General features: G+C 45.3%; 1 protein-coding gene across 2 annotated transcripts in view; it reads left to right on the top strand.

Annotated features, from left to right (window-relative positions):
• The window catches only part of kcnh7 (potassium voltage-gated channel subfamily H member 7), a 350824-nt gene that overhangs the window by 262045 nt on the left and 72668 nt on the right, over nucleotides 1–16111 (top strand). For both annotated transcript variants that reach the window (XM_033024163.1, XM_033024164.1), the window contains exon 6: nucleotides 13384–13595. In XM_033024163.1, the coding sequence (XP_032880054.1) occupies nucleotides 13384–13595 (212 nt within the window). The remainder of the gene's footprint in view (nucleotides 1–13383; nucleotides 13596–16111) is intronic.

Below are 16111 nucleotides of genomic sequence, written 5' to 3'. Positions count from 1 at the left end.
AAGACTCAAAATCGAAGCAAATATCTGAAACTTTTACTAAGAGCATTGCTGATCTGTTAAAAATATCTTCATTAAGGAAAACAGTATTTGGAGATCAAGCCCCAAATTTTGCCGGACTATTTCCTAAAGTTCCAGTTAAAAAATGTACTATTCCAAACTTTTAATAGGTGTAATTCTCATAACTGAAATGAAATCTCGAATAATTCTGTTCCTAATTCCTTCCACCATTAAATTAGATTAAAACATATTAATGTATAAAGCAAAAGAGAAAGAAGGATTCGTACCAGCGACAATACCTTTATCAAGACTCAAACCTTGTAACAATCAGAATCACATAGCTATGTGAATGACAGATTTAGACATAAGGAACTGCAGATGCTGATTTACAAAAGAAGACTCATAGAAACATAGAAACATAGAAAATAGGTGCAGGAGTAGGCCATTCGGCCCTTCGAGCCTGCACCGCCATTCAATATGATCATGGCTGATCATCCAACTCAGTATCCTGTACCTGCCTTCTCTCCATACCCCCTGATCCCTTTAGCCACAAGGGCCACATCTAACTCCCTCTTAAATATAGCCAATGAACTGGCCTCAACTACCTTCTGTGGCAGAGAATTCCAGAGATTCACCACTCTCTGTGTGAAAAAAGTTTTCCTCATCCCTTATCCTTAAACTGTGACCCCTTGTTCTGGACTTTCCCAACATCGGGAACAATCTTCCTGCATCTAGCCTGTCTAACCCCTTAAGAATTGTGTACGTTTCTATAAGGTCCCCCCTCAATCTTCTAAATTCTAGCGAGTACAAACCGAGTCTATCCAGTCTTTCTTCATATGAAAGTCCTGACATCCCAGGAATCAGTCTGGTGAACCTTCTCTGTACTCCCTCTATGGCAAGAATGTCTTTCCTCAGATTAGGAGACCAAAACTGTACGCAATACTCCAGGTGTGGTCTCACCAAGACCCTGTACAACTGCAGTAGAACCTCCCTGCTCCTATACTCAAATCCTTTTGCTATGAATGCTAACATACCATTCATAACATGCCTTCTTCACTGCCTGCTGCACCTGCATGCCTACATTCAATGACTGGTGTACCATGACACCCAGGTCTCGTTGCATCTCCCCTTTTCCTAATCGGCCACCATTCAGATAACAGTCTACTTTTCTGTTTTTGCCACCAAATTGGATAACCTCACATTTATCCACATTATACTGCATCTGCCATGCATTTTCCCACTCGCCCAGCCTATCCAAGTCACCTTGCAGCCTCCGAGCATCCTCCTCACAGCTAACACTGTCCCCCAGCTTTGTGTCATCCGCAAACTTGGAGATGTTGCATTCAATTCCCTCGTCCAAATCATTAATATATATCGTAAATAGCTGGGGTCCCAGCACTGAGCCTTGCGGTACCCCACTAGTCACTGCCTGCAATTGTGAAAAGAACCCGTTTACTCCTACTCTTTGCTTCCTGTCTGTCAGCCAGTTCTCTATCCACATCAATACTGAACCCCCAATACCGTGTGCTTTAAGTTTGTATACTAATCTCTTATGTGGGACCTTGTCAAAAGCCTTCTGAAAGACTCAAGGTGCTGGAGTAACTCAGCAGATTAGGCAGCATCAGTGAAGAACATGGATAGGTGACCTTTCGATTCGAGATTCTTCACACTCAGTTTGTCGAAAGCCGACCTGAAACGTCGCCCATCCATATCCATGGAAACCAGAGCACCCGGAGGAAACCCACGCGGTCACAGGGAGAACATGCAAACTCCATAGAGTGAGCACACGAGGTCAGGATCAAACCCGCATCTCTGCTCTACCCGCTGCATCACTGTGCCGCCCTATTTTATGTCAGCAAATGTTTGAGAGAGAAAATTTGAGATAAACCTACATTCCTTTTCATTAAAAATGTAGCCGTTTGCAATCTTGAGAGTAACAGGTGAAAAGTGATGATCAGTGAATTGTTATATAGTCTACAGCGTGGAAACAGGCCCTTTGGCCGAACTTGCCCATGCCAACCAACGTGCCATATCTACGCGAGTCCTACCTGCCCACATTTGGCCCTTATCCCTCTAAACCTATCCTATCCAAATACTGTGTAAGCGTTACAATAGTAGCTGCCTCAACTGCCTCCTCTGCTTATTCCATACACCCACCACCCTTTCTGTAAAGAAGTTACCCTTCAGGTTCCATTAAATATTTCCCCTTCACCTAAACCTATGTCTGGTTCACGATTCCCTCATTCTGGGCAAAGGACTCTGGGTGTTTACCCAACCTATACCTCTCTTGATCTTGCTCACCTCTATAAGATCATGCCTCATCCTCCTGCACTCCAAGGAATAAAGTCCTAGCCTGTTCAACCTCTGCCTATAGCTGAGTCCTGGCAACATCCTCGTAAATCTTCTCTGTGTGTTTTACATGCGGGTGGAAACAGCTGAGAGAAAAGGACACACTGTTTTATTCAAGATCTTCTCATTTAAACTGCAACAGGGAGACCAAAACAAACATTTCACCCACAGTCGAATAATTTCTGGATCTCTCTTGGCAAATACGATAGATGTTATTTGCATCTCTAAGGTCCAATTAGATTTTGGTCATAACACTCTTTGAGATTTCATCCAATTTTACTTGTGGGGTGTTGCTCGTTTTACAAAACTGGTAGCAGACAGGATTCTTGCAGAATAAAAGGCAATAAGATGATTTTACTAAAATGCAACCTGTTTATAGAAGGTTTAGGAGACATGGAATCATGAAGCCAAACAGCATGGAAACAGGTACTTTGGCCCAACTCGTCCATGCTGACCAAGATGCCCCATCTATGCTAGTCCCTATTGCCTGTATTTGGCCCACATCCCTTTCCTATCCATGTATCTGTCCAAATGTCTTTTAAATGTTGATATTGCTCCTGCCTCAACTACCTCCTTTGGCAGCTCGTTCCATATACCCACCACCCTCTGCATGAAAAAGTTGCCTCTCAGGTTCCTATAAACTCTTTCCCATCTTAAGCTTATGCCTTCTAGTTCCAGATTCCCTTACTCTGGGTCAAATACACTGTGACCTTGTGGATTTTCCCCCAGATGCTCCGGCTTCCACACTCCAAAGACATACAGGTTTTGTAGGATAATTGGTTTGGTATAATTGTAAATTGGCCCTAGTGTGTGCAGGGTAGTGCTGGTGCAAGCGGTGATCGCTGGTCGGCGTGGACTCGATGGGCCGAACGGCCTGTTTCCAAGCTGTATCTCTAAAGTCTAAAGTAAAGTCTAAAAGTGCAGTCTCACAAACATTGTATTGTACAACTGTAACATCCCAACTACTCAATCCCCTGACCGATGAAGGCCAAAGTACCAAAAGCTTTCTTCACCACCCGTCTACTTGTGATGCTAATTTTACTTCACCCAGGAATATTGTGATGTGAGCACAGCATCCAAATTTCAAGAATTAATTGTCATGTGTACCACCAATACTACAATGACATTCTTACTTGTAGCAACATTATTGGCCTGTAAACACAATACACCAAACACAAATTTTCGCGAGTAAAAATTGGTCGGCATGGTTCTTTTGAACTTGTAGTGCAGTGGAGTGGGGTCGCTATGTAGCAGTCGAGGTAGCCGTAGGCAATCTCCTTTGCTGACCGGGCATTTTAATACACCCAGGACTCTATTCCTTGGAGCGCAGGAGGATGACGGGTGATCTTATAGAGTTGTACAAAACAATGTAAGGAATAGATCAGGTAAACACACACAGTCTCTGCAGGAATCTTCTCTGCCACCAGTTTTGTAAAAATGAGCAAATTGGATGAAAGCTCAAAGTGTGTTGTGACCAAAATCTAATTGGACCTTAGAGATGCAAATATCATCCATCGTATTTACCAAGAAAGATCCGGAAATGATTCGACTGTGCGTGAAATGTTTGATTTGGCTGTTGTAGCTTAAATTAGAAGATCTTGAATAAAACAGTGTGTCCTTTTTCTCTCGGCAGTTTCCACCCGCATGTAAAACACACAGTGAAGATTTACAAGGATGTTGCCAGGACCCGAAGGCCTGAGCTATAGGGAGAGTTAGAGCAGGCTAGGACTTACTCCTTGGAGCACAGGAGGATGGGCGGTGATCTTGGAGAGGTTTACAAGATCATGAGAGGAATAGTTTGGGTAAACGTAAACAAGTCTCTTGCCCAGAGGAGGGGAATCGAGAACCAAAGGACATAGGTTTTAGGTGAATGGGGAAAGATTTAATAGGAACCTAAGGGGTAACTTTTTTACACATGTGGTGGTGGGTGTATAGAACGAGCTGCCCTGGTCCCAGGGAGGTAGTTGAGGCTGGTACTATCGCAACATTTAAGAAACATTTCGACAGGTACATGGATAGGATAGGTTTCGAGGGATATGGGCCAAACACAGGCAGATGGGACTAGTGTAGATGGGACATGTTGGTTGGCATGGGCAAGTTGGGCTGAAGGGCCTGTTTCCACTCTCTATGACTCCATGGCCCTATGACTCTATAAAGCAATAAATTAATTATATTCATCTTCCACATATTGCCTCCAACAAGTGCAAAGTCAGGTATAATGCATTGCAAATATATATTATGAAGATTCCAAAGGAGTGCAACCCATTTAAATGCTGATATTTATTACATTTGCTTTGGGCACCTGTGCTAAACCTATCCACTGTGTAATATTTTTTATTTGACAGACAGATTTATCAGGGTACCTTAGATTCTTTATGTGGTTCTGTCAATCAGCCATTATTCCCTGGGACCAGAGCTGATGCTGGGACCAGACCAGACCAGTGACATTCATCCGAAGTGATTTCCTACATTTTGACATCCCTTTATTTTTTTGATCAGATTTGGAAATTGTAGGAAATGATACTGCAAACCTGACTTGGCATTATCAAGAAACTGGAGTGATAAAAGATATGTTCTTTATCTCTTTGATGTGCATTATCGGGCAATTCTGTCACCTCAATAGTAGAGCATTGGTTACAATGCTAGACTAGTTTATTAATAGCACCCTGAATAGTGTAGGATATTTGATATCACCTGAGTTTTGTTCAGTTTTCTTAAGTTTAGTTGAGAGATACCGTGCAGAAACAGGCCCTTCAGCCCACTGAGTCTGTTCCCACCAACGCACCAATATCCTACACACACTAGGGACAATTTGTCTACAAGCCAATTAGTCTACAAACCTGTACTTCTTTGGAGTGTGGTTGGAAACCGGAGCGCCCGGCGAAAACCCACGCAGGTCATGGGGAAAACGTACAAACTCCATACAGACAGCACCCGTAGTCAGGATCGAACCCAGGTCTCTGGCACTGTAAGACAGCAGCTCTACCACTACCCCACCGTGCCATGCCTGGATGTGCAATATTGGGCCATTCATGTCACCATCAGCTATGCAGAGCAATTATTATTAATATATTACTAATATTATTAATAGAACGGTGAATACTGTTGGACACTTGATATCACCTGAGTTTTGTTCAGTTTTCTTCAAGATCACCCTACAAGATTGAAAGCTTATCAAGACTCTAGCAGACACAAATGATACTAGCTTTCTTTCCAGATGTACAAATCATGTAATTATCTAAAGATCAACAGTAATTTTTTATTCAAAATATGTCACAGATGGTTTCTACATTAATTGATTGACTTACATACATGTCTCACGAATATTAACACAAACCGACGTTAGTTCAGAGATAACTGGCATGGAAACAGGCCCTTCAGCCCACCGAATCCACGCTGACCATCAATCACCCGTTCACACTAGTTCTATGTTATCCACTTTCCCAACCATTCCCTGCACACGAGATTGTCCCTCAGGTTTCTATTAAGTCTTTCTTCTCTCACCTTAAACTTACGTCCACTAATTTTGATCCTTCTACCCTGGGTACAGAATCTGTGTATTCACACTATCTGCTCCCCTCATGTTTTCATACACCACGCCAAGATCACCCCTCATCCTGCTACAAGGAATAATGTTAAAGTCCTAGCCTGCTCAACCTCTCCCTGAAGCCCAGGCCCTTGAGTCTGGCAACATCCTCGTAAATCTTCTCTGCACTCATTCCAGCAAAATGCTATCTTTGGTGACCAAAACTGAACACCATATTTCCAAGTGCGACCTTATCAATATCTTGTACAACTGTAACATGACTTCTATACTCAATTCCCTGCCTAATGAAGGCCAGCATGCCAAAAGCCTTCTTCGCCACCCTAACTACCTGTGACATCTGAATGGTGGCCGATTAGGAAAAGGGGAGATGCAATGAGACCTGGGTGTCATGGTACACCAGTCATTGAAAGTAGGCATGCAGGTGCAGCAGGCAGTGAAGAAAGCAAATGGTATGTTAGCATTAATAGCAAAAGGATTTGAGTATAAGAGCAGGGAGGTTCTACTGCAGTTGTACAGGATCTTGGTGAGACCACACCTGGAGTATTGCGTACAGTTTTGGTCTCCTAATCTGAGGAAAGACATTCTTGCCATAGAGGGAGTACAGAGAAGGTTCACCAGACTGATTCCTGGGATGGGACGACTTTCATATGAAGAAAGACTGGATAAACTCGGCTTGTACTCGCTAGAATTTAGAAGATTGAGGGGGGATCTTATAGAAACATACAAAATTCTTAAGGCGTTGGACAGGCTAGATGCAGGAAGATTATTCCCGATGTTGGGCAAGTCCAGAACTAGGGGTCACAGTTTAAGGATAAGAGGGAAGTCTTTTAGGACCGAGATGAGAAAATCATTTTTTACACAGAGAGTTGTGAATCTGTGGAATTCTCTGCCACAGAAGGTAGTTGAGGCCAGTTCATTGGCTATATTTAAGATGGAGTTAGATGTGGCCCTTGTGGCTAAAGGGATCAGGGGGTATGGAGAGAAGGCAGGAATGGGATACCGAGTTGGATGATCAGCCATGATCATATTGAATGGCGGTGCAGGCTCGAAGGGCCGAATGGCCTACTCCTGCACCTATTTTACTTCGGAGTCACGTGAGTGATTCCGTGAAGAACCCGCTCAGCACGCATGCTTGGCATTACGTCCATCAGAGCAACAGCGGCACAGCGGGAGTCAGGCGCTCCTGCTATGGAGGTGAAAGAACGGACCGTCAGGTAAGCTGACGTCGGGTTTTTTCTTTCACAGGGAGACTTCTGCTGTCCGGCAGCGAAGAAAGGCTATAGAACAAACCTGTCCCCCGCTCGACTCCACGGAGGAGCGTTCCATCTGGGGGGGGGGGCAGCAACAGAACAGACCTGTCCCCCACTCGACTCCACGGAGGAACGTTCCATCAGGGGGGGGCAGCAACAGAAGAGACCTGTCCCCCGCTCGACTCCACGGAGGAGCGTTCCATCTGGGGGGGGGGGCAGCATCAAGGCGGTAGGATCACTTACCCGGCGCTCCGCTATCCCGACACCGTGCCGAGCCCAGCCCGCTAGCGCCTGAGCAGCGGGCTGGAAGTACCGCCACGGAAGAGGCGTCCGGCCGGTGGCTCCGACTTATCGGACGGGACGTCTTTCCACCCGCATGGGGGGAAAGACAGCCACCTGAACAGACCTGCCCCCCCCCCCCTCGACTCCACGAAGGAGCGTTCCATCTCGCGGGGGCAGCAACAAGGCGGTAGAACCACTTACCGGGCGGTCCGCTATACCCCGACACCGCGCCGAGCCCAGCCCGCTAGCGCCTGAGCAGGGGGCTGGATGTAAAGCCATGGAAGAGGCGTCCGGCCGGTGGCTCCGACTTGTCGGACGGGGACGTCTCTCCACCCGCACGGGGGAGAGACAGCCGCATGAGCCGCATGGAGCGGCTCTTGGTGCAGGAGCTCCAGCGAGGTGCACCCCAGGAGGGGCGCTCTCACAGAGGGGGGTCAGGCACTCCCTCCACAGTGCCTTGTGCACTGTCCATTGCTTCCTCCTTTCCAGAGGATAGCTTTGGTGACCAGGACTGGGCTGGTCAAGAACAGGGGCAATGGCTGAAGATCTCGGGAGTATGCAAGGGGTGCAGGAACAGGAAGAGCTGCTAGGTGTGGTGGACAGCTACGTGGAAACCCCACGTGCAGGAGGCCGTTAAAAGCCTGACGTCAGCCATCACATCGTTTTTCCTCGTTCCAGGACAAATACGGAGATGACCACAACCTTCGTAAACAAGTCATAAGACGTGCCATAAAATCCTACATTTGCGGGGTTGTGCATACCCCAGCCACTGAGCCAGACCCACTGCTCTTTGGCAAAAAAACTCACAAAGCATATGAAGGACATGCAAGAGGTTTTACAAAACTTTCGGCTCATGAGGGCAGGGCCGGGACGAGCAAACCAAAAACAGTAATTCCTACGCAGCAGCACCCCATCGCGTCCATCAGTCAACGTCTACCATATGGGACTGATGAAAGATAAGGAGTCCGCATTCTATCACCGAAAGTCTTCTTTAGACCAGAGCCCAGAGCGGACCCCATGGAAAATGTGCCACCCCCCAACGTCACCGCCACGTCAGACGACGTGCAACACTCATTGGACCGGCAGGAAACAGAAGAATACCCATAACCATGGAGGTAGGTGGGTCTGGTTCCTACCAGTATATAGAGTAATACTAACACATGGGAGTCTATCACGAGTGATCAGTATATACTCAATGGCATTAGTGAATACAAATACAATTCATACTAGAAAAATTGCCACCAGATCAACATTCACCCCAGAGGGTATTTTTCCCCTCTCCGTTAAAGAAACAAGAGGGACAAGCTGAACTGGTGAGAATAATTACAAAGGGTATCATGGGAAAACCTGAACCCTTGCAATTCGTATCAAATATATTCACTAAACCCAAAAAAGATGGTGGATGTCGCATCATCATTGACTTAACTTCACTCAATATGTTTGTTAAGTATATACATTTCAAAATGGAACCGGTTGTTACTGCCAAACAACTAAATTCCAAAGGATACTTCATGGCAAGCATTCATCTTAAAGATGTTTACTATTTAGTACCATTCACAAGGATCATCGCAGATACCTGAAATTTACCTGGATGGGGCAGCTATAGCAGTTTAAAGCGTTACCCAATGGGTTCACATCAGCCCAAGATTGTTCACCAAGATACTAAAACCAGCTCTGGCAATATTTAGAAGACAAAAACATATTGTCATGGCATATCTTGATGATTTCCTAAATGGTAGGCAAGACCATGAAATTGACTATGTTAGCTGTTCAGCTACCAAATAGTTATTCGAAACCCTGGGGTTGTCTTACATCCAGATAAATCTAAGTTGAAGCCATCCACTATCATGGACTAATTGGGCTTCACAATTAATTCAGTCTACGTGACTGTAACATTGCCAAGAGATAATATAGTTGAATTGGCACAATCATGCAACAATTTAATGGTCAACAAACTATCAACTGCTTGACAAGTAACAGAGTAATTGGGAAAATGGTAGCAGTATTTCTGGCTACATAATTTGGACCTTTGTACCAAAAACGACATACAGGTCATTATGATCATTTCATGAAGTTACCCACTGAAGTAATATCAGAACTACAGTGGTGGGCAAAAAAAGTTTCAGCCTATTATCATCACTATCCCTACGTCAGTTATCCAAACAGATGCCAGTGCTCAAGGCTGGGGAGCAACTAACTCTATATCCAGCACAAGTAGTAGATGGACTAACCCAGAATCATCGTTACCACTTACACTGGGCATTAATTATCTAGAGATGTTGGGTGACTTTTATGGTTTATAAGCATATGCATAAATATGCATCACTTGCATGTACGGTTATAAATAGATAATACTACGGTGGTAGCCTACATTAACCATATGGGCGGCATAAAATCGGTATCATGCGACAAGTTGATCAACACAATTTGGCAATGGTGTGTCCAAAGACATATTTGGCTATCAGTAACTTACCTGCCAGGTAAGCTAAATACAGTGGCAGACACCAGGTCACGTAAATTTAATGACAACATCGAATGGATGTTAAAAACCCCCCCAAAAATGTCACAAAAGTTATCAAGCAATATGGCACGCCAGATATCGATTTATTTGCATCAAGGCTAAATCACCAGGTACCTATGTATGTCGCTTGGGAACCAGACCCTGAGGCAGCAGCGGTAGATGCATTCGCGCTGGATTGGGGAAATTCTTCTTCTATGCATTTCCTCCCTTCTGCCTCATCAGTCGGGGACTACGCACAGTACAAATGGACTCAGGTATTTTGATAGTACCCGACTGGCCTACACAGCCATGGTTCCCAATACTCCATGACATGGTTGTTGAAACTCCGATGGTATTCCCCAGTGACCCAGAGTTATTAACACCCAGTGTCGGGCACAAGCCACCCGTGCCATGAAAAAATCAAACTCCTGGGTTGCAGATTCTGCACAAACCACTTCTGGGACTGGGATTATCATAACAAACCGTCGACACCATGTCAGCATCCCTCCGAACATCCACTAAAAAACAGCACTTGTCCAGCATCAAAAAATGGGAGAAGTACTGCTTGGATACAGGGACCACCTACTCAACCGCTACAGTTACCAACGTGCTGGAATTCCTGGTGAACCTTCACCACGATGAAGGACTCAGCTACAGAGCCATCAACACAGCTAGAATTGCCCTGCCTGTCTATTTAAAACCAGCTCCAGGACAACAGGCCATGGGGTCCCACCAGCTGGTGGTCAAACTAATGAAGGGTATTTACAACTCTAACCCCCTAGACCAAGGTACACCCATATATGGGATGTCAGTGTGGTCCTGACATACCTCAGGGGATGGCCACCAGCCAGATCCCTCAACCTGGAACCATCTATGCTCAAAACACTCATGTTGATGGCACTTGTATCTGCACAGAGGGTCCAGTCACTACACCTATTGCGACTGGACACCATGCTCACAGCTCCAGACCAGATCTCTGTCATTATCCAGGGAATGATTAAACAGAGCAGACCAGGAACACCTAATCCAGTCGTGGAATTCCGGGCTTACCCGCCAGAAACACGGTTATGTGCCATGACCCTACTATCCTACATAGACACAACCAAAATATTCGAGGGAGATGAAAAGCCTTGTGGGTCAGTCATATAAAACCTTATGGTTGGGTGAAAAAAAGCTGCTGGGATAAAATCTAACATGTACAAATTTCATTCCACCAGGGCAGCATCCACGTCGACGGCTAAAAGAATGGACATGCCTATAAACCACATCCTGGCTACAGCAGGATGGTGGGGGGAAAGACCGTTCAGAAATTTTATAATAAGCCGTTGGCAAAACCTGTTTTATTTGCAGGAAAGATTTTACAGACTGCAAATATTTAATTTCAGCCCAGGGGAGCAATTTAATTTCTTTGTTGTTATTGTTAAAAAATACCATTGTGTTTTTCTACAAACAGATTCATTGGTTGGTTACGATAACACACTTCCTCCCTCAAAGACTTCGGCAGTGATGTAGTAATAACTGTTACACGGTTTGAAATCACAGAGCTTTGAAATCTTCACGGAATCACTCACGTGACTCCGAAGTAAAATAGTAAGATTAAACGAGAACTTACCAGTTTGAAGTTTGATCTGTATTTTATGAGGAGTTACGATGAGGGATTACGTGCCCTCCGCTCCCACCCTCAATAATATGGGTCAAATTCATAAACTGATGTCTCCTTATCTTTACTATGTTTACTTCAATAACTGTGTCTATCTGTGATTCCACACCGCTGCTTTGAAGTATGCCGCGCATGCATGCTGAGCGGGTTCTTCACGTAATCCCTCATCGTAACTCCTCATAAAATACAGATCAAACTTCAAACTGGTAAGTTCTCGTTTAATCTTACTATTTTTCTATGTTTGTATGTTTCTATGACATCACTTTCAGAGAACTATGTACCTTCACTCCTAGATCTCTCTGCTCTACAACACTTCCCAGGGCCCTACCATTCACTGAGAAGGTCCTGCCCTGGTTTGACTTCCTAAAATGTGACACCTCACACTTACACAAATTCAGACCGAAATAAGTGCAATGCATCAATCAATTGATTGTTAATTTAAAAATGATCATCTATTTGTAGCAGAAACACAAGGAGCTACAAATGCTGGAATCCTGAGCAAGAAACAAAATACTGGAAAAACTCAGTGGGTTAAGCAGCATCTGTGGAAGGCATGGATGTCCATTTGTTGCATTGTTTGGGCAAATGGCCAGCTGACACCTGAGTTGACATTTGCTCTGTGGATGAAAAGAGTGCAGAGGAAGTTTAGTTTAGTTTAGTTTAGTTTAGTTTAGTTTAGTTTAGTTTACTTTAGTTTAGTTTAGTTTAGTTTAATTTAGTTTAGTTTAGTTTAGTTTAGTTTAGTTTAGTTTAGGTTAGTTTAATTTAGTTTAGTTTATTGGCATGTGTACCGAGGTAAAGTGAAGAGCTTTTGTTGTGTGCTAACCAGTCAGCGGAAAGATTATACATGATTACAATCGGGCCGCCCACAGTGTATGGATAAATGATTAAGGGAATAACATTTTAGTGCAAGATAAAGTCCAGTAAAGTCCGATTAAAGATTGTCCGAGGGTCTCCAGTGAAGTAACTAGTAGCTCAGGACGGCTCTCTAGTTGATGATAGGATGATTCAGTTTACCAGAATGATGCCTGGATTAGGGGCCATTGGCCAGAAGGAGAGGTTAAACAGACGTGGAGTGTTATTCTCTGCAATGCCAGAGAAGTATATAAAATTATGAGAGGCATTGATAGGGTAGGCAGTCGGAACCTTTCTCCCAGGATGGAAATATCAAAATCTAGAAGGCATAACTTTAAGGCAAGAGAGACAAGTTTAAGGGAGATACATGGGGCAAGTGTTTTTACACAGTATGGTGAGTGTCTGGAACACACTGCCAGGGGTAGTGGTGGAGGCAGATACAATAGTGATGTTTAAGATACTTTTGGATAGGCACATGGATATGCAGGGAATGGAGGGATATGGTTTATGTGCAGGCTGATAAGAGTTGGTCATGGCATCATGTTCGGCACAGACATTGTGGGCCGAAAGTCCTGTTCTTGTGCTATACTGTTCTATGTTCAATGTTCTAGTAGATGTTGATCTTGCATGTGCCATGGTAACATATCAATCAGCGTTCTTGCATTTTTCCCTCTGTCTTCAGAGGAAAATCTCTTATTCAAAATTCCAAAAATTAAAATCGAAATACAATGAATGCAATTTTAATTCACATACTTTGAAATTTCAATTAACCTTAATACCTGTAATTAATAATGTATATTGTTATTGTTATTATTAAACAGATGAAACAGTCCATCATTTATAATTTATAAACTGAAGGCGCAATCTAATAGAAAATGTGAACTTGGGTAAAAGATTTGATGCGCAGAATAAACATGACATATTTTACCATCTTGTGCCTCAGGACCTCTGAGTCATTTCAAGTCCAGTCTCCTGGGCTCAACCTCCGATTCTAATCTCAACAAGTACAGCACAATTAGCAAGATACCGCAAATCACCCTGAACTTTTCGGATATAAAAGCTGAGAAGACTTCATCTCCACCTTCGTCAGAGAACACCATCATAGCACCCAAAGTGAAGGAGAGGACACACAATGTGACAGAGAAGGTGACGCAGGTAAGGGCTTTGGGTTTGGAAGGAAGCTTTGGAGACACAACTACTTCTGAAGAGTCTTATTGATGAATCAATTACTATTGATTCATTATCGATTTAAGAGATAACGAATAAAATAGTTCATGGTATTCATTAATACCTGCGTGCGTTAAGTATTACATTACTGTTTAATGTGTGACATGTTGGGGTGATTATGCAGAGCGGCACTGTGACTCAGTGGTAGAGTTGCTGCCTAACCATGCCAGAGAGCAGGGTTCAATCCTGACCTCAGCTGCTGTCTGTGTGTGGAGTTTGCACAGTCTCCCTGTGACCATGTGGGTTACCTCCGGGTGCTCAGGCTTCCTCCCATACGCCAAAGGCGTGCGTGAATTGAGCCGGTGTAAGTTGCCCTAGGTGTGTAGAGAGTGGACTTGAAAGTGAGAGAACATAGAACAAGTGTGAACGGGTGATGGATCGTCAGTGTGTGGACTTGGTGGGCCGAAGGGACAGTTTCCGATAGGGTAGACAGTCAGAAACTTTTTTCCCAGGGTAGAAATGTCAAAGACTTGAAGGCGTAGCTTTGAGGTGCGAGTGGCAAAATTTAAAGGAGTTGTGTGCAACAAGTTAGCAAGTTTTTTGACTTGTTATTAATGAATTGGACATTAATGTAGACGGGTTGGAGTTTGGATCATTTCTATTTTAAAGGTCGTCGAGGCGTACAGCAGCAAAACAAGCCCTTCAACCCAACTCGTCTATGTCGACCAAGATGCACCATCTAAGCTCGTCCCATATGTCCATGTTTGGCCCAAATCCATCTAAACCTTACCTACATGTACCTGTCCAAAGGTGGAGGGAGGTGGAGAGGGGGGGAGAGGGGGGGTGGAGAGGGAGGGAAGAGAGGGGGGAAGAGAGGGGGGGGGAAGAGGGGGGAGGAGAGGGGGGAGAGGAGGGGGGCAGGAGGGGAGAGGAGGGGGGGCAGGAGGGGAGAGGAGGGGGGAAGAGGGGGTGAGAGGTCTTGAGGGCGAAGGGGGAGGGGTGGGGGCTTCGGAGGGGGAGGGGGGGGGGGGGGGTTGGATGGGGAAGGGGCTCCCTCTCTGCCCCCCCTCTGCCCTCCTCCCTCTTTGCCGCCCTCCCTGCTGTCCCTTCCTTTCTGCCCCCCCCTTCTTTTCGCCTTTCCCTCCCTTCCATGCACCCCCCCCCCCCCCACCCACCCTACTCTCGCTCCCCTCTCTTCTCTGCTCCCCCTCCTCTCTAGGAGTGTGAATAATGGGAACTAGGGGCAGGTGATGGTGGAGTATTGCTTTGGGAACCAGCCCTCCCGTGTGATGCCGCGCCCCCCTCCACCACCCTCAATCTCACTACTTCCCCTCACCACCCCCACCCCATCTCTAGCCACACCTGCGCAGTTGGGGGCTATGCGTGAGTGGATAGGGCAGTGGATGGGGTAAATGGAGCGAATGAATAATATTAATATAATTTCATGGGGGGGTTAGTGTGTGTGGGGGGTGGTTAATGTGTGTGTGTCATGCCAAAGCCGCCCCCCCCCCCCCCCCCGCAAATGCGCCTTGAGGGGACGGGACCCAAAGGGACGCCCTTGGTCTAATGTATTTTAGAATCTGCAGTTTCTTGAAACAAGAAACTGCAGATTCAGGTATACAAAAATGACACAGTCTGTAGAAAGGTCCCGACCTGAAACATTACCTATCTATATTCTCCAGAGATGGTGCCCGACCTGCTGAGTTACACCAATACGTTGTGTCTTTCCTTGGTAAACCAGCATCCACAGTTCCTTGTTTCTGCATAGTCACACTGCATGGCAACAGGCCCTTCGGCCCAATGTGCCCACACTGACCAGCATGTTCCATCTCTATTAGTCCCTACCTAGGCTTGGCCCATATCCTTCAGAACCTTTCCTACCCATGTACCTGCTTGGTTAATGAGTTTGCAGACGACACCGTTTTGCAAGGGACTGTGAGGAAGGTTGTCAAAGTGTACAGGGGGATATAGATCAGCTACAGAAATGGGCAGAGAAATGGCAGATGGAGTTTAATCTCAGCCAGTGTGAGGTGTTACACTTCGGAGGTCAAATATAAGTGAAAAGAAAACAATTAATGGCATGGCTCTTAACAACATGGATGCACAAAAGGATCTTGGGGCCCAAGTCCATAACTCCCTGAAAGTGGCAACACAAGTAGATAGAGTGGTAAAAAGGGCAAATGGTGTGCTTGCATTCATAGGTCAGGGCATTGAGTATAAGAGTCAGGAAGTCATGATGCAACTCTATGGGACTTTGGTCAGGCCTCATTTGGAGTATTGAGTGCAGTTCTGGTCATCCCAATACAGGATGGATGTGGAGGCTTTGGAGAGGGTGCGGAGGAGGTTTAGCACAGATGCCTGGATTACATAGAGCATAGTACATAAAAAATAGGTGCAGGAGGAGGTCATTCGGCCCTTCGAGCCAGCACCGCCATTCATTGTGATCATGGCTGATCGTCCCCAATCAATAACCCATACCTGCCTTCTCCCCATATCCCTTGATT

This window comes from Amblyraja radiata, chromosome 7 (genome assembly GCF_010909765.2).
Source record: "Amblyraja radiata isolate CabotCenter1 chromosome 7, sAmbRad1.1.pri, whole genome shotgun sequence".
In the NCBI taxonomy this organism is placed as follows: domain Eukaryota; kingdom Metazoa; phylum Chordata; class Chondrichthyes; order Rajiformes; family Rajidae; genus Amblyraja; species Amblyraja radiata.
The sequence above is the reverse complement of the archived record's forward strand: the minus strand, read 5'-3'. Positions and strand labels throughout refer to the sequence as shown.